Raw genomic sequence first — 12866 nt, 5'->3', positions numbered from 1 at the left:
GCACATTTTACGGTGTCACGCCTGTCCACAGATTGCTTTAGAGATTTTATGGGTCACACACCGCTAAACCTCCCCACCAACTCTGCGGGTCTTTGTTAAGCCCAGTGAATCAATTCCGTCTCAAATGGCCAGGACACAACCGTTGGCCACGTTGTGTTCCAAAACAGTTGCGCATCCCCTTTGGGGCACAAAACCTCACGTTGAATGGCTGTTTTTGTTTTTATTTTGGAATCTGTTGCCTTGTCCACAATAGTTCAAGGGACAAAGCCCAAGTGCTGTGCAAAGGCCAGAAGGAAAAAAAACCAAAAGTCTTGGGAGGTCACCTCTCCATACAGGAGCAAAAATGTCTTTTTCCAACCCTGATTGTCGCATTTCAGTTAAAACCATTTTAAATAACGCTAAGAAGGAGCATGGTTCCCCTTCCCTTCCATTGTCCCATATAGCAATAGATGTAGGACAAACTCAAGGAAGGTCTATAGACTAGCCATCAGTCGCTCATGGCCACCACACGGTATGAAGTTAAAACCAAACTAAGGTAACAAAAAATTATCTCAAAACAAATATCCCCCCAGATTTCTGGGAATATCACGATGTTATCTGATAGTATTCTGCATCCTTCTAGCTGGCTGGGGGGAAACCTCATGCTGTTTAGTGTGATGCATAGACAGAACTATTGTGGTTTGTAAGTTCTCCTCCTCCTTCTGCAACTTCTCTTCCCCCTCCTCCATTTTCTCCCTTTCCTTCTCCTTCTCTTTCTTTTCCTCCTTCTTTCCTGCTTTTTAAATACATATATATGTTATTTTCCGTCAATAACAACCAACAAGAGAGAGAGACAGAGTTGCATCTTTTTTTTTAAAAAAAAAGTGTCTATTCTGTGCGTCTATGCCATTTTATTACCCATCTGTCATTTCAGCCACGTGGCTTAGCAGAGTGGTTTAATCCAATAAACTACGGTGAAGCAAATTAGAGGTCAGAGCAACATGTGAACCCTTGATCTCCTTGTTGCAAACCAGGTACCTTTTTATCAGGTACACACGTACAAAGAAAAAAATCTGGAATCTCCCGCAAAACAAGATCCCAAGCCAGATCGTGTTCCTTTTGCTCCTTAGAATCAGACCTAGAAAAAGAGTTAAGATCCCTGTGTCCCTTTAGCTCAACAAGGCCAGGGAAACAATTCACGGGATTATAACAATCGGCAAATGACATCTGTTTTCACTTAGTACGGTTAAGCAAAAGACAAACTATTTTTTTTAAAAAAAAGGCATTGGACTATAATAGATTGCATTACCCTGTTTTCGCAATGAATAGCCTTTTTTCATGCTGGGTGGGGGGGGACCCCCCAGTGAAAGTAAGGCAATGAAAGTAGAGGTAGGTCTCGACTTACAACATTTAGTGACTGTTCAAAGTTTCAACAGATTGAAAAAGGTGACAGATGTCTGTTTTTTGCACTTATGACCATGGCATTACACTTACGACCCTTCTTAGGGAATAAGCTTCCTTGGATTGTCTTTAAAGACCAGACTGTGAATTACTCAGCTGCCCAACATCAATACCGATCTCAGTTTGGGTTTGCGGCTTGATTAAAAGTTGGCCGAAGAAGACTTCTGATCCTCCCTGCTGAGACATTTGCTTCTTTCTCCCCCTTCTTGTTGTCATCCTTTTTATCTCTAGGTATCTCTATTAGTCTGCAAATAATTAGGGTCAGACAGTTTGTAGCCAAGAGACACCAGAACAATTTCAACAACTCTTGTGATTAGTAAGCACTACCATGTTTCCCTGAAAATAAGATTGGGTCTTATATTAATTTTTGCTCCAAAAGACGCACTATGGATTATTTTCTGGTTAGGCCCTGTTTTCTAGGACATACGGTACTGAATGCAACCATCTGGTTGATAATCTTAACTGGGTCTTATTTTGGGGGTAGGGTTTATATTATGAGCATCCTGAAAAATTACGTTCGGGTTTATTTTCCAGTTGGGTCTTACTTTGGGGGGAACAGGGTATTAACCAGTCGTTCTTCAAGTGACGAAGCATTTTTAGCATTTTCTGTTTTTCATCTGTTCATCCAGGCTTCCTTTTGGCCACTGCAGTTCACGGAAACTGTAGCTATTTTTAAATAAATATTTGCTTAAGCTAACCCAAACTCTCCTAACATACAGAAGTTCTAACACATACACCCACACACACTACAAAGCCCTGAAGCCAAGAAGGAATCTGTCAACTCCACCAAAGATGTGTCTGTTAGAGCGGGACTTTATGATGGAGAAAGGAGGAAGGCCACGAGAGAGGAAATAAGGATGATGGGTCTGAAGAAGCAAAACAAAAGGGAGAATTCCCAAAGGAGGGAAGCTTCGCCCAACGAACATGATGACCTCTTCTATCGAAACCGATTGAATCAAACCTCAGGGGAAAGATGAAAATTGAGACAGAAGATACTTAGATTCTAATTATTCTTAGAATTCCTCCATTTGGAGCTTTCGGGGTTTATGACAACTGCACTTCCCAGCATTCCCAGCCAACATGGCATTTGATATTTTAGCCAGGAACCATGGGAACTGTAGGTGCAATATGTTTGAAAGGAAATGCGGAACAACACTGTGGTAGGACATTGTCCTTGTCCCCAAATGCTTTTTTGAAAGGCAACTGGACTGTTTGTTTGTTTTTGCTGGAGGAAGAGGAAGATGTTTTGCTCCTCATTCAAGAAGCTTCATCATAACCTACAAGGTCCCTTCCAATTATGTTATTTCGAATTCATCTAAGATGATCAAAGGCCTGGAGACAAAAACATGAAGAATGGTTACAGGAACTGGGCTTGGCTGGTCTAGTGAAGAGAAGGACCAGGGAAGGCTTGGTAGCAGTCTTCCAGTATTTGAGGAGCTGCCACAGAGAGGAGTGGGGGGTCAAGCTATTCTCCAAAGCACCTGAAGGCCGGGCAAGGAATAATGGATGGAAATTGAACAAGGAGAGATTCAACCTGGAAATAGGGAGAAATTTTCTGACAGTGAGAGCAATCAACCCATGGAACAGAAGTTGCCTTCAGAAGTTGTGAGAGCTTCATCACTGGAGGCTTTCAAGAAGAGACTGGACTGCCATCTGTCAGAAATGGTGTAGGGTCTCCTGCTTGGGGGGAGGGGTTGGATTAGATGATCTTCAAGGTCCCTTCCAACTCTGTTAATCAGTCCAACAACATCTGGAGGGCTAGATTACCCATGATAATCTAGTCCTGGGTCTTCACCTTGGCCCTGTTTCCACATGCCAAGACTGTGATGAAAACCACGTGAATTTCTACTAGCAGCAAATACTTGGTGCTTGACAGTAGACTTCTTATTCTGCTTTTCACACCCTTGTTAATTTCTGTGGGGAATTGCAGGCCCATCACTCAGCCAACAGCTATTTTAAAAAATAATCATCCAGCACAAGGTTCCCCAAAAGCGAATTGTCTCTCCCTACACGCAGGCACACCACGCAACAGTTCAAATCTTTTCAAAAGGCCTCTGGGATTTCTCCAATTTTTTAAGAATCACAACCTCCTCCAATGACTTATTAGCAAAACGTTTAGGCTTTTGCTGTCCCAACTTTGCCGTTTCAACGCGTCAAGATGTCCTGTTTACAGAACATGGAGACCCAATTCTGGTTCCACATTCTTTGCAATCCGGGCAAGAATTGAAGAAATGACAGTAGAATCTCACCTCCTTCTTTTCCTCTCTGCCCCACCCCTAATCCTGCAACCAAACAATTTCATTTGATTTAATTAGCTTAGTTTCAGCTGCTTTTTGGACAGATTTTAATCCATTAGCTACATACCACAAGTCTGGTGAGGCTTTCTTTCTTTCTTTCTTTCTTTCTTTCTTTCTTTCTTTCTTTCTTTCTTTCTTTCTTTCTTTCTTTTTTATTTATTTATTTCTCATCAAAATAAATAAATAAATCCAGAGGAAACCGCAGTTCTTCCATAATAATTGGGGGGGGGGGGAGGCAGGAGAGAAACGATCTGTAAAATAAATTAAGCTCAAAAATAAAACACTCAAATTTTCGGTGGCTTCCGGATCCCTTGTGACAACTACACACCTCACACGTTGCTTTCTCCCTGCAGAACCAAAAGGGTAGATTTGGCAGTGCTCCCATATGCGCCAATTAATTGTTGCTAAAGAATTTATTAAAGCAACAAAATAATGTAAAGACACTCTCTCAACAAAGCACCTCAAGTGATCTTCTGCAGACGTAGGTTCATATCCAAGTTTGATCAAGACTTTGGAGCGAGTGAGAAGACCTGGAGAATGGGAATATTCTGTGGAAGGGCTATGGAGCTGAATGAGGTCAACTGTTTCTAAGAAGTAAGACCGATTCTCCTGCTCCTGGCTCAGGAAATCTCTTTGGCTCCCAATCCCCGTGGAGGAAAGGAATCCAGCTTTGGATTTGTCCAGAAAAAAGGATCTGGTCTGCACTCTATTGGCCCACAGCTACCTCTTGTCCTTTTTATTTACTTACCTATTTGGTGAGTTTAAGCTCCTTCTATAAATGCTTATTTTCTCAGTTTGATGTAATTGGTCTACTGTGGATGCCTTATGTAAATCAAGTTCTTTTAAAATCGTGCCTCTCCCCCCCCCAAAAAAAAAACAGCTGGCTTTTAGGAAAATGACTCGTTAGGAAGGGAGGGATTTCTTGCCTGCCAATTTTTTTTCTGTTCTTTAATTGAAAGCTACCGTGTATCCCCCAAAGATAAGACAGGGTATTATTTTTCTTTTGACCCCTAACATAAGCACTTGGCCTTATTTTCGGGGAGGTCTTATTATTTTTGAAGTGCAGGAGGTGGCGAGTATGGTCCCCTTATGGCTGCTGCCATGTTGCAATATTTTGGGGGGAGGACTCATTTTAGCGCATGCGCTCAAAAGCCCCATTGGGCTTATTATCCGGGGAGGTCTTATTTTCAGGAAAACAGGGTAGCAAGTGGGGAATTCTGGGAGTTGAAGTCCAGACTTTCAGGAACAGCTGTGCTTCATTTTCTTGCCTCCTGAAGCATCATTAAATTCCCCAGCCCTGACCCACTTTTTCCCCCAAGACCTGTCAAATTGCATCAGCCTTACTCCCAAGTAAATCTGCCCAATATTGCACAGTAATCTGTTAGACTTGCATTCCGTACCCCAGCAATGTAAGAGAAGCCCACAATAACAATATACTATTAACAAGGAATTGCATTCAGAGGCTCATAATTTCTTTATCCCATGTCCGTTCTTTCCAAATCCAGTCTGAGCTCAAATATTATGTTCAAATGTTTCTTTCCTTTTATCCTACAACTTCATTTTTTTTCACCAAATGCTATACGAGCATCCCAAGATAAGGGAAGAATTTTAAGATGGAGAATTTGCAGGATAATTGATTTCTCTCTTGGTCGACATTTAGATTTTAGGACATCCTTAAGTTATACACCCTATAATTTTTTACATGGTTGTAATCGGAGGTGAATGGGACGCTGTGTCTCAGTGGCTAAGACGCTGAGCTTGTCGATCAGAAAGGTCAGCAGTTCGAATCCCTAACACCGCATAACAGAGTGAGCTCCCATTACTTGTCCCAGCTTCTGCCAACCTAGCAGTTCAAAGGCATGTAAAAATTCTAGCAGAATAAAATCCTCAGGGATTCTTTTACCTTCACCTCCTATTAAAGGTAAAAGTAAGGTTTCCCCTCACACATATGTGCTAGTCGTTCCTGACTCTAGGGGGGCGGTGCTCATCTCCATTTCAAAGCCAAAGAGCCAGTGCTGTCCGAAGACGTCTCTGTGGTCATGTGGCCGGCAGGACTCAACGTCGAAGGCTCACGGAATGCTGTTACTTTCCCATCTATTTTTCTACTTGCATTTTACATGCTTTCAAACTGCTAGATTGGCAGAAGCTTGGGACAAATAATAGGAGCTCACTCCATTATGTGACACTAGGGATTCGAACCGCTGAACTGCTGACCTTCTGATCAACAAGCTCAGTGTCTTAGCCACTGAGCCACTGTGTCCCCTGTTCAAGTAAGAGACTCTATATCCTTCTGGACAATGGCTGTCTAACCTCTTCTTCAAAACTTCCAGCTATGGAGCACAATAACAAACAAACAAACAAACAAACAAGTTCATATTTGGAAAAGCACCAACCTTCCACGTGAAAACACAGAATCAAGTAGACCATGGTTCAAATTAGCCAAGGTTTTCTAGGGTCAAACCAACTCAATCCTGCCTACTTCACAGAGTTGTAAGTATAAAACTAAAGTATGGAGAAAAACCGTATGTGCTGTGGAACTTTTCTGCTCCCAAAAAATGACTTTGATTACAACCTCTGGATTCCTTGCACCTTCTTCTTGTTCTTCTTATTAAACCCTTTACAAACGGATCTTATTTATGCAGCTCTTTGACCTTCCCCCCAAAAACCTTAAATCTCCAGTCTACAAAATGCCTAAAAAGCTTGTAAGCATCATGGTGCAGGGATCGGTTGTACTAATCCCATCAAGCTCCGTTATACAACTCCGGGGTGATAGTGCCAATAGAGATATCAAATTAATGCAGGATCTTCTGTTTCCCTGAGGCCACCTGGAACCTAGTGGAGATCCTGACAGCTAAAGGATTGTCTTGACTCAGAAGGCTGACTTGAGATGAAGAGAGAAGAAAGGCTGTGTGGATCAAATGGGGGTTTGGAGATTGTTGTGGCCCACCAACAGCCAGCAGATCTAGGAGCAGAGTCAGACATTGAGGAGGTTGGGGAGGAGCATGGGCAAAGTCCTGGAGTCTGGGGAAGGCTCGGACGAGGGCTCTGGATGGTCACGTGAGCAAAATTCAGATGCTTGGCCACAGACTCATATTTATGATGGTCGCCATGTCCTGGGGTCACATGATCTGCTTTTGTGACCTCCTGACAAGCAAAGTCAACAGGAAGCCATATTCGCTTAATGACCGTGTTACTCACTTAACAACTGCAGGGATTCTTTTAACAACAGTGGCAAGAAGTGTTGTAAAATGGTGCAAAATGGAGCTGGAAAACTCCTCGGGTGGGGGGTTGGGCTAGATGACCTACAAGGCCCCTCCCAGCTCTATTCTGAATTAATTAAAAGTGGGGGGAAGCTTTCAAGAAGAGACCAGACTGACATCTGTCAGAAATGGTGTAGGGCATAACCTGTCGTCACATGCCAAATGCAAGCACACACCCATAATGCAATGCGCGATGCCCCCCCACATCCCCCACACTCTGCATATGCACGCATGACACCCCCTGAGCTCCCTTGCCCCTCTGCGCATGCACGTGAGACCCCTTCTGCGCCCCATTTTGGGCCTAGCAGGCCTCCCTGAAGCCTCCTGGGGCCAAAGTTGGGCACGGGTGGGGGCGTGGAGCACTCCGTGTGACCCCCTGCCATCCACGCATGCAGGCACGACCCCCATGCATGTGCATGCATATCTCGCATGTGCCCCCCACGCATGGGCAGCAGAGAGAGGTGGCCAGCCGAACGCGCGCACACATGGACGGTGGAGCTAAGCTGGGGCAACAGCTCTCGTGCCCACTGAGAGGGCTCTACATGCCACCTGTGGCACATGTGCCATAGGTTTGCCATCATGGGTGTATGGTCCCCTGTTTGGACGGGTGGTTGGACTGGGTGACCTACAAGGTCCCTTCCAATTCTGCTATTCCGTTAAACCTGAGGGTTTTATCTCTCAAAGCAACCCAGAATAGCAAGAATTGGGGGTTTCTGCAGGCCACGCTGGGGAGCTGCCCCAACCGGAAATTCTTCAGCATCTCCCAAAGATTTAACACAGTTGAGGAAAGCAAAATGGCCAGATAAGGTGAGGACGTCCTAACCGCCTTCAACCAACTCTGAAATCAAAAACCTCCACTAACCACTCTGCTCTTTTCATGCAAAGCATCTTTCTCACATTCTCCATTTGATCGGTTAAAATAAAATATATACCCTCCTCGCCGGCGTCAGGCTCGATAAACAAGGGAACACGCATTGCTTTTCAGATGACACCTCCAATGCTCGGTGGTAACAGCTTCTATTAAATTAATGATGTTACCCACACCATGAATTAGGCAAATTGTATGCAAATACTGTTTGAGTAGCAATACAGCGGTTATCAGCTGTCTGCAAAAATAAATTAGTTTGGCAGGGTAAAGATATTGTGGAGCGGCATATTTAATTGAGTGCTAATTTTATTGTGATTATTACTTTTAAGTAACAACAGTGTGGTTATTAAGCAACATAATGTGATGAGTTTACACAGAACTGATTAAAAAAATATCTTCCTCATTGAGCCTGGCAGGAAGATTATTCCGATACGGAGTAATTTATGGATTTTTTTTTAAGGTGCTATGAAAAATAAACGACAATAAAATAAATACAGCTTGACACATTTTGGGGAATTCCAAGCCAGGCAGCTCCAGTGCGTTTGGCAAAATGACAGGAGCCGTTTCACAGGCAAAGGTGTTTCTCTCTCTTTTTTTTTTAAAGGTGATTATTGTGACTCACAATTCCTAACAACTCCACAAATCAGCAAAAACACCTAAGCCAACACCTTCCAGGCATGTGCAAAGCGGGCCCTGCCAAAATATCAACCTCTTTTTTTCCTCCCTCCCTCCCTCCCTCCCTCCCTCCCTCCATTCCTTCCTTCTTCCTTCCTTTCTTTAACTTTGTGGACCGTCTGCAGCCTTGTTGGAAGGGACACAATCTGGAACCCATTTTATAATTATTATTTATTATCTGTCTCATGATTATTTCCCCAAGTCTCCAGGAAAAACACAAATTACGACACACTTGTTCGCTTGGCAAACTCCAGCCTCAAGCAAGCCCAAATACTGGCAAAGACTCCTTCCAAATGATTTTCCGAGGCATCAAAGCATCCCTGGTTTTTTTACTTTCTTTTCTCAATGTAAAACCGATTTCAAATAATAACAATAACAACAACAACCACCAGTAAAATTACCAATAATTACCAGTAAAATTACCAATTTAAAAAATACCAGTCAATGGTATTTGTGATGCATTTTTGAATGTTCAGTTGACTTGAGTTTCATGTTTAATGAATAAAAGTTTATAATAATTATAATAACAACAACAACAATAATACTCTCCCCTCCCCCAACCTGAAACCTTGAAATATCTGGGCTGAACTTAGAAGCTCAGCTATTTGCAAGAGGGGCGGGGGGGGGGGCGGGAGTGGGTGTATAGGAAAACAAGTTCCCCACTTTTGCAAAACCAAATTTCTCTCCTCCCCTCCCTCCCTCTCCCCCCCCCAAAAAAAACCCACAACATTTTTCAACTCTGCATTTCCAAGACTCTTTTTGCTTGCTTTTTTTTGAAAAGAAGGGCGTTTCGGAGCGTGGGGGGGGGAAGCAGATGGGAAGATGGGGATCCCCGCATATCGTTTGAATGCAGCCCGGGGAGCATTTTTTTTTTTTTTGCAAAAACAACCCGCGAGAAATGCAAAAATCGGGGAGAGAGAGACAGAGAGAGAGAGAGAGAGACTGACTCCTAGAAGTCCCACTCCCCTTCATTTGGGGAAAGAAAGAGGGGCGTGATGCGGGACAGCAGCCGAGCCGACCTGCTCCAACTTGGGTTCAAGCGCGCGGCGGCGGCGGCTTGGTGGGCATAGGATGGCGAGGAGGAGGGATGGCGGTGGAGGATGGGTCAGGGGGTGCGTGAGTGTGAGAGGAGGGGGGGAGAGAGGAAAGGTCACTGAATGCCCCTCCCTGCCTTTCCCCCCGAGAAGGACCGCTCGTCAACTTGGAGCATCCAAAGACCGCTGAGTGCGCCACGACGTGCGCCACGGCTCGGCACGAGCTCGGCCGGGCTGCTGCTGCCGCCGCCGCCGCCGCCGCCTCGGAGAGTTTTCTTTCTCGGCCAAGGCAAGACGAAATCAAAGCCAAGGCAGCCAGAAAGAGAGAGAGAGAGAGAGAGAGAGAGAGAGAGAGAGAGAGAGAGAGAGAGAGAGAGAGAGAGAGAGCTGATGGAGGGAAAGAAAGAGAGCGAGAGAGAGAGAGAGATGGAAAGAAGGATGCAACAAAGGGCTTGTGAAATCTGTCTTTGGGAAGACTAAGAAGGGTGGGTTGCTTGGCCAGGGAGGGGGGGCTTCCAATTCACCTTTTCTCCTCCCCCGCCTCAAACACCCCCGCGCCTCCTCCCGGCGTTGACACCCCAACCCATCCTCCCCTGCCCCCCCCCCTCCGTCGACTTACCACTGCTGCTCCAGATCCCAGTCCTTGAAAAAGTCGAATAGATCCATGGTCGCGGACGAACCGCCGGAGTCCAGGCGCCGCCCCCGCTTCTCCTCCGCCGGGCTAGGCGAAGGCTCCGGGGCAGGGCTGCAGAGGCGGCGGGGAGGAAGAGGAGGAGGAGGAGGCAGAGGAAGCAGAGGGGGGCGAGGAAGGCATGGGGCAAAGCGGCCAGGCGGGCGGGCGAGCCGGGCAGCCTCTGCGCCCAGCCGCCGCGCCGCGCTGCGAGGAGGACTGGCCGGCGGTGGGAGGGGAGAGCTTAGAAGGCGGTCGCCGCCGCCGCCGCCGCCTGCTCGGAGAGCGGGGCTGCCTTCTGCCGCCTGGCTGGCTGGCTGGGGAAGCTCAAGCCACCGCTCCCCACAAGGGGAGGAGCGAGAGGCAGCGGCCACCGAGCGGCCGCGGCTGGAGCATGGCTTGGAAGAGGAGGAGGAAGAGGGGAAAAAAGAAAGGAAGAAGAAAAAGAAGCAAGAGGCGCGTTCCCACGTTACAGAAGACACGCGTCGCAGCCTGGCCGGGCCCCGCCCTGTTGTTGGCCGAGAGGAGGCGCCAGAGAGCAGCACTCCTCTCCGGGCTTCTCTGCTCTGTCCCCACCCACTCTCTCCTCCTCTCCACGCCTTTCTACCCGAAGGAAACAAAGCCGCGTCGTGTGAACCGGGTCGCTTCTCAACCAAAGCCAGCCCAGAAGGGGGAGGAACACGCCTCCCGTCCGAAACGACCTTCCCCAAGGCTTCCCACAAGAGGAGATGACACGCTATCCTCTTTGCTAGCTGGGGATTCTGGGTGTTGTGGTCTCACTGGGGGTCTGGGAATGGGCGAGCTGAAGTCGTGTCCCCCCCCCCCAGTATGGAGACAAGGGTGGAAAACTTCAAACCAGAAGCTCTTCCTAAAGATAAAATCCCCTTGAACCCCCTTCCGGGGACTAGGGCAAGTGTTTATTTCCAAATAATGGGTTGTGTGAATGCAATGTTGGCTTGTTCAGCTTGGCCACAATTTCCTTAGTTGGGATGAGAATTCAGTAGTGGTTTCCATCCACAACTTCCACAAAGCTACAACAAGGGTCTGTTGTAGCACACAGGTAAAGGTAAAGGTTCCCTTCACACATATGTGCTAGTTGTTCCTGACTCTAGGGGGCGGTGCTCATCTCAGTTTCAAAGCCAAAGAGCCAGTGCTGTCCGAAGACGTCTCCGTGGTCATGTGGCCGGCATGACTAAACACCAAAGGCGCACAGAACGCTGTTCCCTTCCCACCAAAGGTGGTCCTTATTTTCTCTACTTGCATTTTTACATGCTTTCGAACACTAGGGATTTGAACGGTCAAACTGCCGACCTTTCTAATCGACAAGCTGAGCATTTTAGCAACTGAGCCACTGTGTCCCTTTTTCTACTTGCATTGTTTACCTGCTTTCGAACTGCTAGGTTGGCAGAAGCTGGGACACGTAACGGGAGCTCACTCTGTTACATGGTGCTAGGGATTCAAACTGCTGAACTGCCAACCTTTCTGATCGACAAGCTCAGCATCTTAGCCACTGAGCCCCTTGTAGCAGGCAGAGCCTTCCTCAAGAGGGACCGGAATGCAAAACCCTTTACAATTAATCAATTTCACACAAACACAAAACACCTGCTTTCATTTGAATCCAAACCGCCAAGAAACTCTACCTCAGAATTGAGAAGAGGCTAAAGCTAAACACAGATTTTCCTGGTTTGGTATCAGGCTCTTAAGAAACCAGATTTTAAGTCAGCAAAACATTGATGCTTTGCTTATCTACTTAATTTATTGGTTATTGGGGTGGGGGATTTGAAGAGGTTTTATTTATATTTTTCTTTTCAATCTTGCTTGCCTGCAATCGCATTCAGACATTCCTTCATGACAAGTTACACTCAGACAAGCTGTGGATTTCAATTGACATTTGCAGAGGCCCTCCTGTGGCCGATTTTGAGATTTACCACGATGGGGAGAAGATGAAACCTTTCCAGACTAGAGTTGGAAAGGGACCTTGGAGGTCTTCTAGTCCAACCCTCTGCTCAAGCAGGAGACCTATGTCATTCTGGACCAAACGGCTGTCCGTTGTCCGATCTCCAATTGAAACGCTCCTCTGATGGAGTATCCACAACTTCTGGAGGCTGGTTAATTGTTCTCACTATCACCGCTGGAAGGGTGGCTCAGTGGCTAAGACACTGAGCTTCACGATCAGAAAGATCAGCAGTTTGGCGGCTCGAATCCCTAGCGCCACATAACGGAGTGAGCTCCCGTGACTTGTCCCAGCTTCTGCCAATCTAGCAGTTCAAAAGCATGTAAAAAATGCGAGTAGAAAAATAGGAACCACCTTTGGTGGGAAGGGAACAGTGTTCCATGCACCTTCGGCATTTAGTCATGCTGGCCACATGATCACAGAGACCTCTTCAGACAGCGCTGGCTCTTCGGCTTTCAAACAGAGATGAGCACCACTCCCTAGAGTCAGGAACGACTGGCACATATATGCGAGGGGAACCTTTACCTTTACCTATCACCGCTGAGGAATTCTGGGAGTTGGCCCCTGAGAAGCAGAATAAAAGAGTCAGAAGGGGCCTCGGAGGTCTTCTAGTCCAACCCCTTGCTCAAGCCTCTAAACCCTCTAAGACCATTTCAGCCATTTCCTGA

At 46.4% G+C, this 12866-nt stretch overlaps 1 protein-coding gene across 3 annotated transcripts in view; it reads right to left on the bottom strand.

Moving 5' to 3' along the window:
* Positions 1-10461, bottom strand: part of AFF2 (ALF transcription elongation factor 2) — a 227868-nt gene extending 217407 nt beyond the window's left edge. For 2 of the 3 annotated variants that reach the window (XM_081963758.1, XM_081963759.1), the window contains exon 1: positions 10194-10461. In XM_081963758.1, the coding sequence (XP_081819884.1) occupies positions 10194-10240 (47 nt within the window). In that variant the 5' untranslated portion in view covers positions 10241-10461. Of the gene's footprint in view, positions 1-3804; positions 4304-10193 lie in introns of those variants that run through there. The other variant, XM_081963760.1, reaches the window with a different exon arrangement.
* Positions 10462-12866: the final 2405 nt, after the last annotated feature.

This window comes from Natrix helvetica (genome assembly GCF_964273705.1).
Source record: "Natrix helvetica genome assembly, chromosome: 11".
In the NCBI taxonomy this organism is placed as follows: domain Eukaryota; kingdom Metazoa; phylum Chordata; class Lepidosauria; order Squamata; family Natricidae; genus Natrix; species Natrix helvetica.
The sequence above is the reverse complement of the archived record's forward strand: the minus strand, read 5'-3'. Positions and strand labels throughout refer to the sequence as shown.